A 13899-nucleotide genomic window follows, 5' to 3' on the forward strand; every position below is an offset into this window, starting at 1 on the left:
AGAACACTCTGTCTGCAGTTTCTCCGAAATGGAACTTAAGGCTTAACTTTGCAGCAACTTCACCGAGTACTAACTCGTGGTTATGTATGTACAATCAATATTTTTAGATGGTCTTCGTCTCTCTTATTATGACTCCATGATTCAATCCACATAAGACAGACAAGAAAATGTACAGCTATCAACTCTTTTGGTACATGGTGGCAAATCGGCTTCTATGGTCGGTTTTCTATGTCCGTCGAATTCAAGGGGTTCGCTCTTTTCGGTGAAAAATCTCAGTTGCAGCTATGGTTGCGTCGGAGAACTTTTTTCGCGGAGAGAAAAACTCATAAGATTGCATTTTCCGTTGTCTCACGTATATTATCAAAAGAAATCCCCAATTCCAAAGAACATGTACTTCTCAACTTGAATAATCTTTTCTACAATTTTTGTGCTTTTCTTTTTTAAGTGAAAATCCAATTGAATTATCTAACGTAAAGTCGAGCAAATTTAGGAACAAGCTTGTACTCGCGCCCAACAATCCATATTCAACTTCCTAATAATCAACCGTGAAGTAATTCATATTGAACTTGATTCAAATCACCGCAATTCGTTAGACGAGCACGCAAGTGAAGAGAGGCGAAGGAAGAGAGAGGCGACAGATCTAAGAGTTTTTATGTTTAAAAATGGGTAAATGTGGAATTATGAATAGTAAGGGAGGGTAAGATTATAAAAGACTTGTGCAAAATCAGAAGATTTCCTTGCCGTGCCCGAAAAACTGATTTAGAGTGGCAATAGGGGAGCGTACGTCTCATAACCTTTGTGTCAAGTCACGTGACAAAATCGTGCAACGTCACGTGGTTGTCACGTGACAAGCAGAGAGGTTTAAAAAGGGATTTTCGACGGCCGGTAGGGTACTGCGGCAAATTCCTTCCAGCTTTCTACTTCCAGTTCATGTTCGCTCTTCTTCTCGAACCCTTACCATGAGTTCCTCCGACGAACCGAAGCTCCCTCAAGACGTCATCGTCGAGATCCTGAAGCGGTTGCCGGTGGAGTCTCTCCTCCGATTCAGGTGCGTTTCCCGATCATGGCGTTCCGCCATCGACGACCCTCGTTTCGTGGCCCTCCACTTGAACCACTCCGCTCTCGACGCCTCCAATTGGTATCTCCTGTGTGTGAATTTGTGGGATCCTGTCCAGAGGCTGTGCTCTCTGTTTTCCAACGAGTCTCTTACCCTGCCTCCCAAATCACAAATCGAAATTCCGTTTGTTACTCTTCCCTACTGTTACGGTGGTGTTGATGGTTCGTGTAATGGTTTGATCTGCATCACAGAAATTTTCAGACATGGCTGTCCTGAGATTAAGACGATGTATTTGTGGAATTTATTCACGAGAAAGCACAAGGAGGTTCCTCGATCCGGTCTGGAGCATCGATCTCTTTCCGTTTCCGTGGGGTTTGGCTTCGACGCTAGGTCAAATGACTATAAGATTGTGAGGATTTTCTATGTTTTAAAATATAATGGTGGATTTCTACCCAAGAAAAAGAAAAAAAGGACAACGCCTCAACCTCAAGTCGAGATTTATTCACTCAGTACAGATTCCTGGAGAAGTTTGGAGTGTGAGGTTCCTACGCTCCGCCGTGGCGATCGAGCGGTCTTCTTGAATGGGAATCTGCACTGGTTTGCTTACAAGTTCGATGATCTGGGGAATGAGGTTGGATACGGATCCATAGTCTTGTTCGATGTTGCAGGTGAGGTGTTTGATGAAATGGCTCCGCCGGAGGAGATGTCTCACGAAGATGGTCTCGATAATTTAATAATGTCTGTGGCAGTACTAAATGACTTGCTGGCTGTGATCATTAGTGTCAGCGGCACAGTTGACGATCCTGAACCACATTTCGTTTGTTCTGTTCGGGTTTGGGTTATGAGGGAATACGGTGTGCCTGAGACTTGGACCAAGCTGTATTCTTCCGAGACTTCGGGAGAAGAGGCTTTGGGAGAAGTATTACAAATTGATGGCTTCACGAGGAATGGCAAGCTTGTGATGGAAATAGATGATAAAGAACGAGTTTTTTGGAATCCAATCACGGGCCAATACGCAAATATTCCAATATCGAAGCAATGCGATTTGGTCACCGTAGTAGAGAGCCTTGTGTCGCTTTAGAGATCACTTGGTTGCTATCACATTTACTGATAGGACAGATTGGTTCTGCTCACGGAAAAGTGGAAAGAGACATCTGAATTTAGAAGAAGTCGTCTTATACATATCCGCTCTGACAACATGACAGGCAGAAGAAGTGAGGTGGCTCTCATCTCCATTTCGTACTTCTTGCAAGCTTTAGAATGCATATCTAGTTATACATTTTGAGTTTTTCTTTAGATTAGGCACATGACAGGCAGAAGAAATAAGCTGGCTCTCATCTATATTTCGTACTTCTTGCAAGCTTTAGAATGCATATCCATTTTTACATTGGGTTTTTCTTTAGATAAGGCGAAGTGTGTGTTCTCAGAAGTACTCTGCATTTTAGTAGCCCAAATCAAAACCGATCAAAACCCCGAGAAGGAAACCTAATTTGATTTTGCTGAGAGCACCCCACTCCCGAATCACATATGCATAGGCATGGTCATGAGCTCTCCGTTTCCTAGTAAGTGATGGAGGGTGGAGCGCCTTGCTCCTCGGCTCCCTACTGCTTCGGTCGCTGGCTGTAATAGCTTGCTCTTCTCGGGTGGCTCGCACTGGGGGTGGTGCGGCTGAGTAATTACTTGAATAACTTAATGACTGGGGCAGTAAAAATAAAATCAAGAAAAAGGAAACTCGCAATGGATTATTCTGCCTTCATCTCTGTTGTTTTGACTGCCGTCCCAGTGAAAAAGGTCACCCTTGTGCTCGATGGCATTAGGCCTGCGTGTGGTTCGCTTTGGACCATATGTCAAATCAAATCACACATTTTAATTTAGAGAAATTTCGTTCGGCTCTAAACTACTTGAAGAATCAGCTGTCGATCCTCGAAAAGGGTCACCCTCATGATCAATCTGTATTAGGCCTGCTTGTGGTTTGGTCAGGACTATATTTCAACTCAAACCACTGGACATTTTGGTTTTGAGAAATTTCAATCGGCTCTAAATTACTTGAACAATCAGTTGTCAACCCCGATTAAAAAAAAAAACAAACAAACAGCAGCCTCAAGTTCACATTTATTGCGATTATCGGCTTTGAGCATTTGGATAATAGGTTTGCATCAAGCTCCATGTGAATAAGTAACATATGGAATTGCAGGGCCAGTTTTAGCCCTTCATAGAGAGTCCATAACTTTGCCATTGGAACAGTTGTGATCCCCTGTTAACCGGAGAAACCAACCATTGAATTTCCGCATTGGTCTTTTAGCAAGCCGCCTCCTCTCTCTGGACCTCGATTGCCTCTCACCGATCCATCCGTCTTGAGCCTGAACCAACCTTCTTTGAGCGGTTTCCAGCATACGTTTGAATCAACAATTCTAGTGAAAGGATTTGAGTTCCTGTTGGTATAAAGACCAGTCGTTTCGGGATTTCTCTCTTGGGGTCCCCGCCAGTAGTCAAGTCTTATGCCGACTTTTGTGCAGAAATCTCCATCACTAGAAAGCGTCCACTTTGGAACATCATCGCCGGATGTTTTCCCACTATGAACTCAGCTTCCACGGCCATCTTAGTGTCGCTTGGTAGGCAACAGATGACTTGTCAAAATTCCAATGACCACTGCATCCACACACTCAGCCGCGATCATGTTGTGCTCCTCTTGAGTCAAGGGACCATGAATTGGATTCCTCGTGGGAGCATCCCACACCCAATTGTGCATGCAAATTGATGAAATGACAGAAAGATGCTGATGATGCTTGAGATTACCAACTGCAAGTTTTCACATTAATCACAATGTTCCAGTATTATTACTTTTTGATCTTCTACTTACATATTCCGAGGATCAACGGCAGTGGCCACGAAACAACTTTTCAAACTTTGTCTAGGACGTTGTCTGGGTTGTATTGAGTGAGCACGTTAAATTGTTTATATCATGGTGCGATTCATTAACTCCGTGCCCGTGTTCGACTCAAACAAAGTACTTGATAAGCTTGAGCTTGATTTGAAGCTTAGGTCCGAGTGCCCAATACAATATCAGATTGACCAGCTGATCTATGTCGCCCAGGTGCGCATTCGTAGAGAGAGCGAGGGACAGAGAGAGAGATATGACAACAACGATGGGCGGACCCTCTATAGGATATCCGATGAAAGGTGGAGAAGGCCTTCACAGCTACTCCAGAACCTCCTCTGGCCAGGTAGGTTAGGCCGTGCCATGTTGATAAGTGGTTTCAGTTATTTTCCATGTCTGACTGATTTGAGAAACCAACCCAAGAGTTTTGAGAATACCTCAAACCAGGATGTTTTTGAATGTGTGTCGCCAAAGTTCGTGTTCTATTTTTTTTTTTTCCCCTATCATTCTTCCTAAATGTGTGACATTGTGTAGCATCACTTTAGTATCTTCTTTCATTTAGAATTCGGCTTAAGCCAAAGGCCGCACAAATGACATATACCAACGTCAATGCAATGTTTTGCCAGCAGAGAATGTTCTTAGACAGTGCCCGCAAATACATAGCAGTAGCTGAACATCTCGGCACAGAAGCATTCCCTTCCTCCAGAGCTTTTCTCATCGCCCATCTCGGTTGTTCGGTCTGGCCTAACACATTCTAGGCTGTGGGCAACCTCCTTCAAGCAGTGGAGCCGAAGTGCAAATCCCTAGGACTCAACTCTCAAATCCTGGAATTCCAAGTATTCTTCATTGATCATGTGCAGAAAGATTTCAACACCCTCTTCAGATCACTCCCACGACACGGCAATATCATGCAGCCTGAGTGCCGCGTTCATTCTACAGCCGCTTATACCTGAAAAGCTGTCTCCACTTTTTTTGGTCTACCTTCATTCTTTATTTACTTTCCAGAGTTCCAAAAGAAGTTCAGGACGAGCTCTCCATGCCTTGCAGAAAGTCTGGATATTCTACCCCAATGCAAACAACAAAGTCATTGAAGCGTATGCTGCGCAGTTCGATAAGGACCTGGAGGTTTTCCTCTGTGCTAGAGCTCAAGAAGTTGTTCCCAGAGGACTAATGGCACTTATCATTGTCACCCGTCCAGGCGGAGCTCCTCATTCTCAAGTTTTTGTCAACAGGTCCGTGATTTTGTTGGATTCTTGCCTTGTGGACATGGTGGTCAAGAAGGTAAAGCAAATTGTGTTAGCCAAGTTCGCCTTGCAATTCTCTTTACTACTGTAAACTACTTGTTCATTTTCCAAGATTCCCCGCGTTCGAATAACAAAACCGTCTCAGTTAGAATACTAGGAATTAGACTTCAGCGAAACGAATGAGCCTTCACAATATCCTTCTTCAACTTCCCGGTGTAGGGAATTATAAGTGAAGAGAGAATGGACGAGTTAACCTGCCGATGTATTATGCGTCCCCCCAAGAAATGTAAGAAGCAGTAGAAAGGAATGGGCGCTTCAGCATCAAGAAGATGGCGGAGCTAGTTGAAGAATCAGCAGGGGGCCATCCTCTAATGATGGAAAATGAGAGCTTCTCACTGGAGAGCAGCTCTGGCGGGACTCTTGAAGGAGCAAGTGCAATTTGGGGACGAGATGTTAGAGGAGCTCTTCAACTCGTTTGCCCAGAAGCGCGAAGAGTCGTCTATCTTTGAGTCCATGAGAGAAAACAGCATCAGGTTTGTTCTGCTCGGACGGAGCACTACCGACTAAAGGAAAGCTGGTCTAGTAAGACAGAAGAAAATCGAGCATCGTTCTTCGGCGCGAGCTACTTTAATATCTATCAAGTAGTTTCGAGAGAGAGATTCAATAAAAATTCAATAAGAGAAGCAGTATAATCAGTGATGATAATCCAATTTCAGAACACTCGTTTCTAGTTTTTTTATGGAACTCAAGGCTTAACTTTGCAGCAACTTCACCAATTTTTAACTCGTGGTTATGAATATTGTATAATTAATATCTAAAGAAATTTAGATGGCCTTCTTCTTCTTCTGCTTCCCATGTTACGACTCCTTGATTGAATCCACATTGCATTTGATCCGAAGCATTAAAAAAACAGAAGAGGTTTCGGTCGAAGCTAACACAGCCAAGCGCAATCAGCTCCATGTTCAGGCTTCCCATCCGCGCTTTGGCTCACATCTTAATTGAACTATGGGGTTAGCAGGGTATTTCATGGGTCCGGAGTTTTACCTATCTAAGGTTTATTTTTTTCCTCGTTATGCAAAAAAAAAAAGAAATCTTACACAGAATCTATCTGCAAGGTGCAATCAGCTCAGCCCTCAACGTCTAGAAAAATAGTAAGGAACAATCCAACTCGGTGCACATTCAGTTCAGTTCTTAATAACAGTTGCTTTATTAACAGGAGGTATTAGATAAGCAGAGGGCCATGGAACTGATTTTTCATGTGGCAGTGCGGGGAGGGACAAGGTGGCAATAAGTCCCAGTACTAACCATTAAAGAAAAGAAGCTCGGAAGAAAGAGGCAGAGTTCTTGCAAAGAATAAATCGCGTAAACCCCGTCGTAACGAAAACCAACCGATCCCCTCGAAGGAATAGTTGAATCTACAAGGACTCATAAGAAGTAATTGTCTAAACTCACATGCTCCGCAACAGGAATAAGCTAAGAAACTACGTAGGAATCAAGGAAATAAAGGAAGGACAAGGAAGGAACCTTGTATCTTTGAAATATGTGAATTATACACTTGGGTGCCAGAAGAAAACTTGATTCCTTAGACAGACGAGAAAATCAACAAGTATCAACTCCTTTGGTACATGGCTAGGCTTCCCCTTGGCAAATCCACCCCTATTGCCGGTTTTCTCCATCCATTGAATTCGAGGGGTTCGTTCTTTTCTGTAAGAAATCTAATTTGCAGATATGATTGCATCGGAGAACTTTTTCATGGAGAAGAAAACGAATTTCGATTCCAAAGAACATGCACTTCTCAACTCGAATAATCTTTTTGCTCAGTTTTTGTGCTTTTCTAGTGAACATTCAACGGAATTATCTAACATAAAGTCGTGCAAATTCAGGAACAATCTTGCACTCGACTCGAATCATTGGCACAGCAATCGATATTCAACCGCCTAATAATCAATTGTAGAGCAATTCATATTGAACTCGACTTGAATCACTGCTTTTCGTTAGAGGAGAGCGCGAGGGAAGAGAGAGGCAATAAGGGTTTTTATGTTACAAAGGGGTAAATGTGGAACTACGAATAGTAAGCGAGGATTGATTATAAACGACTTCCGGCCTCGTGCGGGAGGCCATTAGGGGAGCGTCCGTCGCATAACTTTTGTGTGAAGTCACGTGACAAAATCGTGCAACGTCACGTGGCAAACGGAGAGGTGAAAAGGGAATTGCGACAGCCGGTAGGTTCTTGCAGCAAATTCATTTCCAACTAGGGGTGCACATGGTCCGAGCAAGTTCGATCTCGGTATGGAACCGAGGACCGGACCGGTAGTCCCGATCCCCAAATTTTTAGGATCAAGGATCGGACCAGGACCGGCGGTTCGGACCGGACCGAGACTAGCAATCCGGATCGGACCAGATCGGGACAACCGACTCGGTCCGATCCCGGCCCAGTGGAATGGTTAATATCAGCCGCTTATAGAAATCTAACCCTTGAAATACGATATGCTTCGATTGCATGTTAATTTACAATCTATACCCCCGGCTGAATAAAAAAACACGCCGATCCAATTTGCTCACCTTCATAATGAAGGCGTGTCTTCACAAAATGGTAGGCTTAACAATGGTATTGCTCTAATCGCCGACACAATAGAGATATATAAAGGACAGAATCAAAAAAACCTAGCTGGCGAAAACATACTAACAATGATGTTGTTCACTAAATGGATTCCACATCCAAACAAGTATGCAAAACAAAATACGGGACTACTCATTGAAATGAACAACCGAAACGCATGAATAGTAAAAAATTGCTATCATTATATTAAATGAACCGATTGAATCACCATACAATACACTGGAAAAGACTATAATAAATAGGATATATTGCATTCATAACATTGAGGGACCGTTCAAGTTTCAAGAATGTATAGCCTAACAATAGAAATAACTCGAGAAATGAACATTGAAAATAAATGAAAGCTTCTCTTTTTTTTTTACTTATATATATTATGGGTGGTCCGGCCCAAAAGGTCCGGGCCGGTCCCATCCACCTAGAACCGAGGATCGGACCGCCCCTCTCAAGGACCGGACCAACCCACCCGGTCCGGTTTGGTCCGATCCTATCCGATCTAATTTGCTCACCCTTATTTGGAAATAAATCAAAAGATTGGAGACAGACTCAACCATCATCAAATACAATAGAACCTCAAAATTTATACCACAACAAGATTATCACAACCAGGATAGGTCGGCGCATTCTCATAATCATGCCACCACAAAGTCATCAAAACAGATTGGAGCTCAACACTCGCAATCATGAACCATAGATAGCTTAGTAATAAGGACTAGAGATCTACTTGCATCGATTACTTGAGAAAATGACATAGAAATGATTAACGATCTTGGATTCGCCTTGGCTGCTATAGATTGGCCCCACACTCCTTGAGTCGGCTTGATGACTTCGGCGGCGCGACACGGCACTAGCGGAGACAAGGCTTCGGCACGGCGGGTGCGCTGCTAAGGGAGCTTAGAGAGAGGGAGAGAGAGAGAGAGAGAGAGAGAGAGAGAGAGGTTGTTCTAACGAACGAATGATGAAATGAATTGACGTTAGAGGTTTTATTTATAGGAAACGAAGATAGAGACGAGTCAGAGTCCCGAACGACCATGCGGTGACAAGTGTTAACACGTGCTACGGGCGTGCCAACACGTGGTGCCACATGTCCTCGTGGTAGTGATACATGTCACATGACATGACGTGTCGTGTTTCTCGCCTCCGGTTGTCCCGATTTTGCACATATTTAACTCGAAAAGACCTAAATCAAATTTGAACCAAAAAAAAAAAAAAGGACCTAAATCAAACACATAGTGTCCCTAAATTAATGATCCACCATAGCAATAATCTTTCTTGAGCTCGTTTACTCTTAACCCGAGCCCGACGAGCGCTAATCTGCTTGTAACTTAAGTTGGTGGAAAACTCGGGTCATTACAAAATTTCAAATATGGTTGCTTCGGAAAAACCTTTTCACGAAGAAAAACTAATAAGCTTGCATTTTCCATTGTCTTGCGCATATAAACAAAAGAACCCCGGTTCCAAAGCGCTTCATTCATTTTCCATGATATTGATCCCGCCATTAATTTGTTGTTCGGGAGCCGGCATTTAGCTTAATACGAACAGAAGAACATGCACTTTGACCTTTGCTCAAATAAAAGAACATGCTTTTCTCAACTCGAATAATCTTTTTTTGCACGGTTTTTTTGTGCTTTTCTAGTGAACATTCAATCGAATTATCTAACAGAGAATCGAGCAAATTCAGCAACAAGCTCAAACTCGACTTGAAACACCGGCACGGCGATTCAAATTCAATTTCCTAATAATAAACTCTGGATCATGCGACGGAAAACCGTCTGTACAGCTAAAATATATGGATTGCACAAATAAACTTCGAATTTTCCCTAGAAGGCATTTAGTAAAGCAATCGCGAGACCATTTTAGCAACTCCTTTTCTCCATAAACACCCTGCCCAACTGTGAGAGCATTCCATATGCGTGAACCTTTGCTTGAGCACAGTTCATATGCCCCGCTTCTGATAACATTCATCTTCGAAGAATCCTCCCGCCATCTTCCAATGTCTTCAACGGTTTGAACGCCGAGGAACTTCTTGATGTTATCCGGTTCGGTATCCTTCAAAAGGAGAAGCTTCGGCTTGTGGAAGTTAATTTTCTGCCCAAAGAAGTTCACCGAAAGTGTAAAGGGTCTGTTTTATGGATCCGCAAACATCTGTTTCGGCTTTGCAGAGGATGATCAAATTGTCCGCGAAGCAAACCGTGACCGAATTCATGCCGGCCCTTCCAAGTTTCAAGGGAATCCAAGTGCCCCACGTTGCACTTTTCCTCAATGAGATTACTAAGAAAATTTCATGGCAAAGGACGAAAAGATAAGCGGAAAGGGGATCGCCTTGCCTAATACCGCTGTTAAGCATTTGGAAAATAAAAGAGGTGAAGCTCCATATAAAATCTATGGTAAGTTTTCTCCAAATCAGTTTTGACAACAAATTGTTAAGATACATATGCGAACTGTGTTAGAGAGATGTGTAACGGTTAATCTATGCAAGTTAGCCCACAATTTAAATTTTTTAGTGAAGGTGGGTCCAACTGCATATGGGCTCGCACTTCGACTCCCTCTTAGTAATTTTCTTGGATAAACTTATCGAATTTGTGCTGCATGCTTCCTACAAATTACTCATTGTTGCCCTTCACTTTTCTTTTTTCATTAGCCAACCATAGTAAGTTCAAATTCGAGGTCATCATGGACATGGTGACCTATCAAGTTTGCTCGGGCTCATTTGACTCGGATATATGCAAGCAATTCCCTTCTTAAGCCCGCCTAGTGTAAAGTCGATTAATTTTCTGTGAAAAATTAATTCTCATCAGCATGATTGGATTTGGATATGGAATTTTAGGCTCGACCCGTCTATGGATCGGGTTTGGTCGAAAGTCGAATGACTCCTTGTGTGTTTTGGCATTTTGATTTTTTTCTTATTCACTCTGTAATTTCAATGTTTGACACTTGGTTTGTGTCGATTGCAAAATCTTAAAAAGTATACACACACGATTGATGGCATAGTAACTATTAAAATGATTCGTATGTGTGGATGAATTTGGTACTCTTCCTATTAGAATTTACGTGTTTAGTTCGCTTTACATAGCGTTCTTTAATTCAATATGTAATTATTTTTTGTAATTTCGATGTTCTCATCTTCTAATTTTAAACGGCGAATACAAAGATATGTAAAATTTGGATCAAATCGAGTTCATTTTGTCCAGATGGGGGTTAAAGTGCTACCCATCCGGGCTTTGGCTCACATCTTAATTGAACTATGGGGTTAGCAGGGTATTTCATGGGTCCGGAATTTTACCTATCTAAGGTTTATTTTTTTCCTCATTATGCAAAAAGAGAAGAAAAAGAAAAGAAAAGAGGGGAACATCAAAACTTCTTGCACGTAATCTATCTGCAAGGTGCAATCAGCTCAGCCCTCAACGTCTAGAAAAATCGTAAGGAACAATCCAACTCGGTGCACATTCGGTTCAGTTCTTAATAATAGTTGCTTTATTAACGGGAGGTATTAGATAAGCAGAGGGCCATCCATGGAACTGATTTTTCATGTGGCGGGGCGGGGAGGGACAAGGTGGCAATAAGTCCCAGTACTAACCATTAAAGAAAAGAAGCTCCGAAGCAAGAGGCGAGTTCTTACGAGAGAATAAATCGCGTAAACCCCGTTCTAACGAAAACCAACCGATCCCGTCGAAGGAATAGTTGAATCTACAACAGGACTCATAAGAAGTAATTGTCTAAACTCGCATGCTCCGCAACGGGAATAAGCTAAGAAACTACCTAGGAAATAAAGGAAGGACAAGGAACCTTGTGTCTCCGAAATATGTGAATTATACATTTGGGTGCCAGAAGAAAACTTGATTCCTAAGACAGACGAGAAAATCTACAACTATCAACTCTTTTGGTACATGGGTAGGCTTCCCCTTGGCAAATCCGCCTCTATTGTCGGTTTTCTCCATCCATTGAATTCAAAGGGTTCGTTCTTTTCCGTCAAAAAACACCCGAGTTGCGGATATGATTGCATCGTAGAATTTTTTCATGGAGAAAAAAACGAATTCCGATTCCAAAGAACATGCACTTCTCAACTCGAATAATTTTTTTGCTCGGTTTTTGTGCTTTTCTAGTGAACATTCAACGGAATTATCTAACACAAAGTCGTGCAAATTCAGGAACAATCTTGCACTCGACTCGAATCATTGGCACAGCAATTGATATTCAACTGCCTAATAATCAATTGTAGAGCAATTCACATTGAACTCGACTTGAATCACTGCTTTTCGTTAGAGGAGAGCGCGAGGGAAGAGAGAGGCAATAAGGGTTTTTATGTTACAAAGGGGTAAATGTGGAATTACGAATAGTAAGCGAGGATTGATTATAAACGACTTCCGGCCTCGTGCGGGAGGCCATTAGGGGAGCGTCTGTCGCATAACTTTTGTGTGAAGTCACGTGACAAAATCGTGCAATGTCATGTGGTTGTCACGTGGCAAACGGAGAGGTGAAAAGGGAATTGCGACGGCCGGTCGGTTCTTGGAGCAAATTCATTTCCAACTAGGGGTGCGCATGATCCGGGCAAGCTCGATCTCGGTATGGAATTGAGGACCGGACCGGTAGTCCCGGTCCTAAAATTTTCGGGACCAAGGACCGGACTGGGATCGGCGGTCCGATCCGATCCCGGTCTCGGCTCAGTGGGATGGTTAATATCAGCTGCGTATAGAAATCTAACCCTTGAAATACGATATACTTCGATTGCATGTTAATTTATAATCTATACCCCCGACTGAATAAAAAAAACACGCTAGTCCAATTTGCTCATCTTCATAATGAAGGCATGTCTTCACAAAATAGTAGGCTTAACAATGACATTGGTCTAACTGGCGACACAATAGAGATATATAAAAGACAGAATCGAAAAAACCTAGCTGGCGAAGACATACTAACAATGATGTTGTTCACTAAATGAATTTCACATCCAAGCAGTGTGCAAAAACAAAATACAGGACTACTCATTGAAATGAACAACCGAAACGGATGAATAGTAAAAAATTACTACCACTATATTAAATGAACTGATTGAATTATTTCTTTATAAAAAGAACACGCCAGCGTACACTCACTACACAATACACTGGAAAAGACCATAATAAATAGGATATATTGCATTCATAACATTGAGGGGCTGTCCGAGTTTCAAGAATGTACCGCCTAACAATGTAAATGGCTCGAGAACCGAATATTGAAAATAAATGAAAGCTTTATTTTTTTTTTTACTCATATATATATATATATGATAGGTCGTCCGGTCCAAGCGATCCGGGCCGGTCCCATCCACCTAGAACCGAGGACCGGACCGCCCCCCTCAAGGACCGAACCAACCCTCCCGATCCGATCCGGTTTGCTCACCCCTATTTGGAAATGAATCGTAAGATTAGAGGCAGACTCAACCATCATCAAATACAATAGAACCTCAAAATTTATACCACAACAATATTATCACAACCAGGACAGGCTGACATTGTCTTAGAATCATGCCACCACAAAGTCATCAAGACAGATTGGAGCTCAACACTCGCAATCACGAACCATAGAGAGCTTAGTAATAAGGACTAGAGATCTACTTACATCGATTACTTGAGAAAATGACGTAGAAATGATTAACGATCTTGGATTCGCCTTAGCTGCTATAGATTGGCGCCACACTCCTTGAGTCCGCTTGATGACTTCGGCGCGGCGACACGGCACTAGCGGAGACGAGGCTTCGGCACGGCGGTGCCTCCGCTAAGGGAGTTGAGAGAGAGAGAGAGAGAGAGGTTGTTCTGATGAACGAATGATGAAATGAACGGACGTTAGAGATTTTATTTATAGGAAACGAAGATAGAGACGAGTCAACACCCGGACAACCACGTGGTGCCACGTGTCCTTGTGGTAGTGATACATGTCACATGACATGACGTGTCGTGCTTCTTGCCTCCGGTTGTCCCGATTTTGCACATATTTGACCCAATAGGACCTAAATCAAACACATAGTGTCCTTAAATTAATGATCCACCATAGCAATAATCTTTCCCGAGCTCGTTTACTCTTAACTCAAGCCCGACGAGCGCTAATCTACTCGTAACTTAAATTG

At 42.6% G+C, this 13899-nt stretch overlaps 1 protein-coding gene and 1 pseudogene across 1 annotated transcript; both read left to right on the forward strand.

The window, feature by feature from the left end:
- The first annotated feature begins 885 nt into the window (after nt 1-885).
- LOC115755944 (F-box protein At3g07870-like) lies at nt 886-2596 on the forward strand. The gene has a single exon (XM_048272778.1). The coding sequence runs from the start codon at nt 960-962 to the stop codon at nt 2136-2138; it is 1179 nt and encodes a 392-aa protein (XP_048128735.1). The 5' UTR covers nt 886-959; the 3' UTR covers nt 2139-2596.
- A 642-nt stretch (nt 2597-3238) lies between these two features.
- On the forward strand, nt 3239-5850 carry LOC125312812 (annotated as a pseudogene).
- Nucleotides 5851-13899: the final 8049 nt, after the last annotated feature.

Source organism: Rhodamnia argentea, chromosome 11, assembly GCF_020921035.1.
Source record: "Rhodamnia argentea isolate NSW1041297 chromosome 11, ASM2092103v1, whole genome shotgun sequence".
Taxonomy (NCBI): Eukaryota; Viridiplantae; Streptophyta; class Magnoliopsida; order Myrtales; family Myrtaceae; genus Rhodamnia; species Rhodamnia argentea.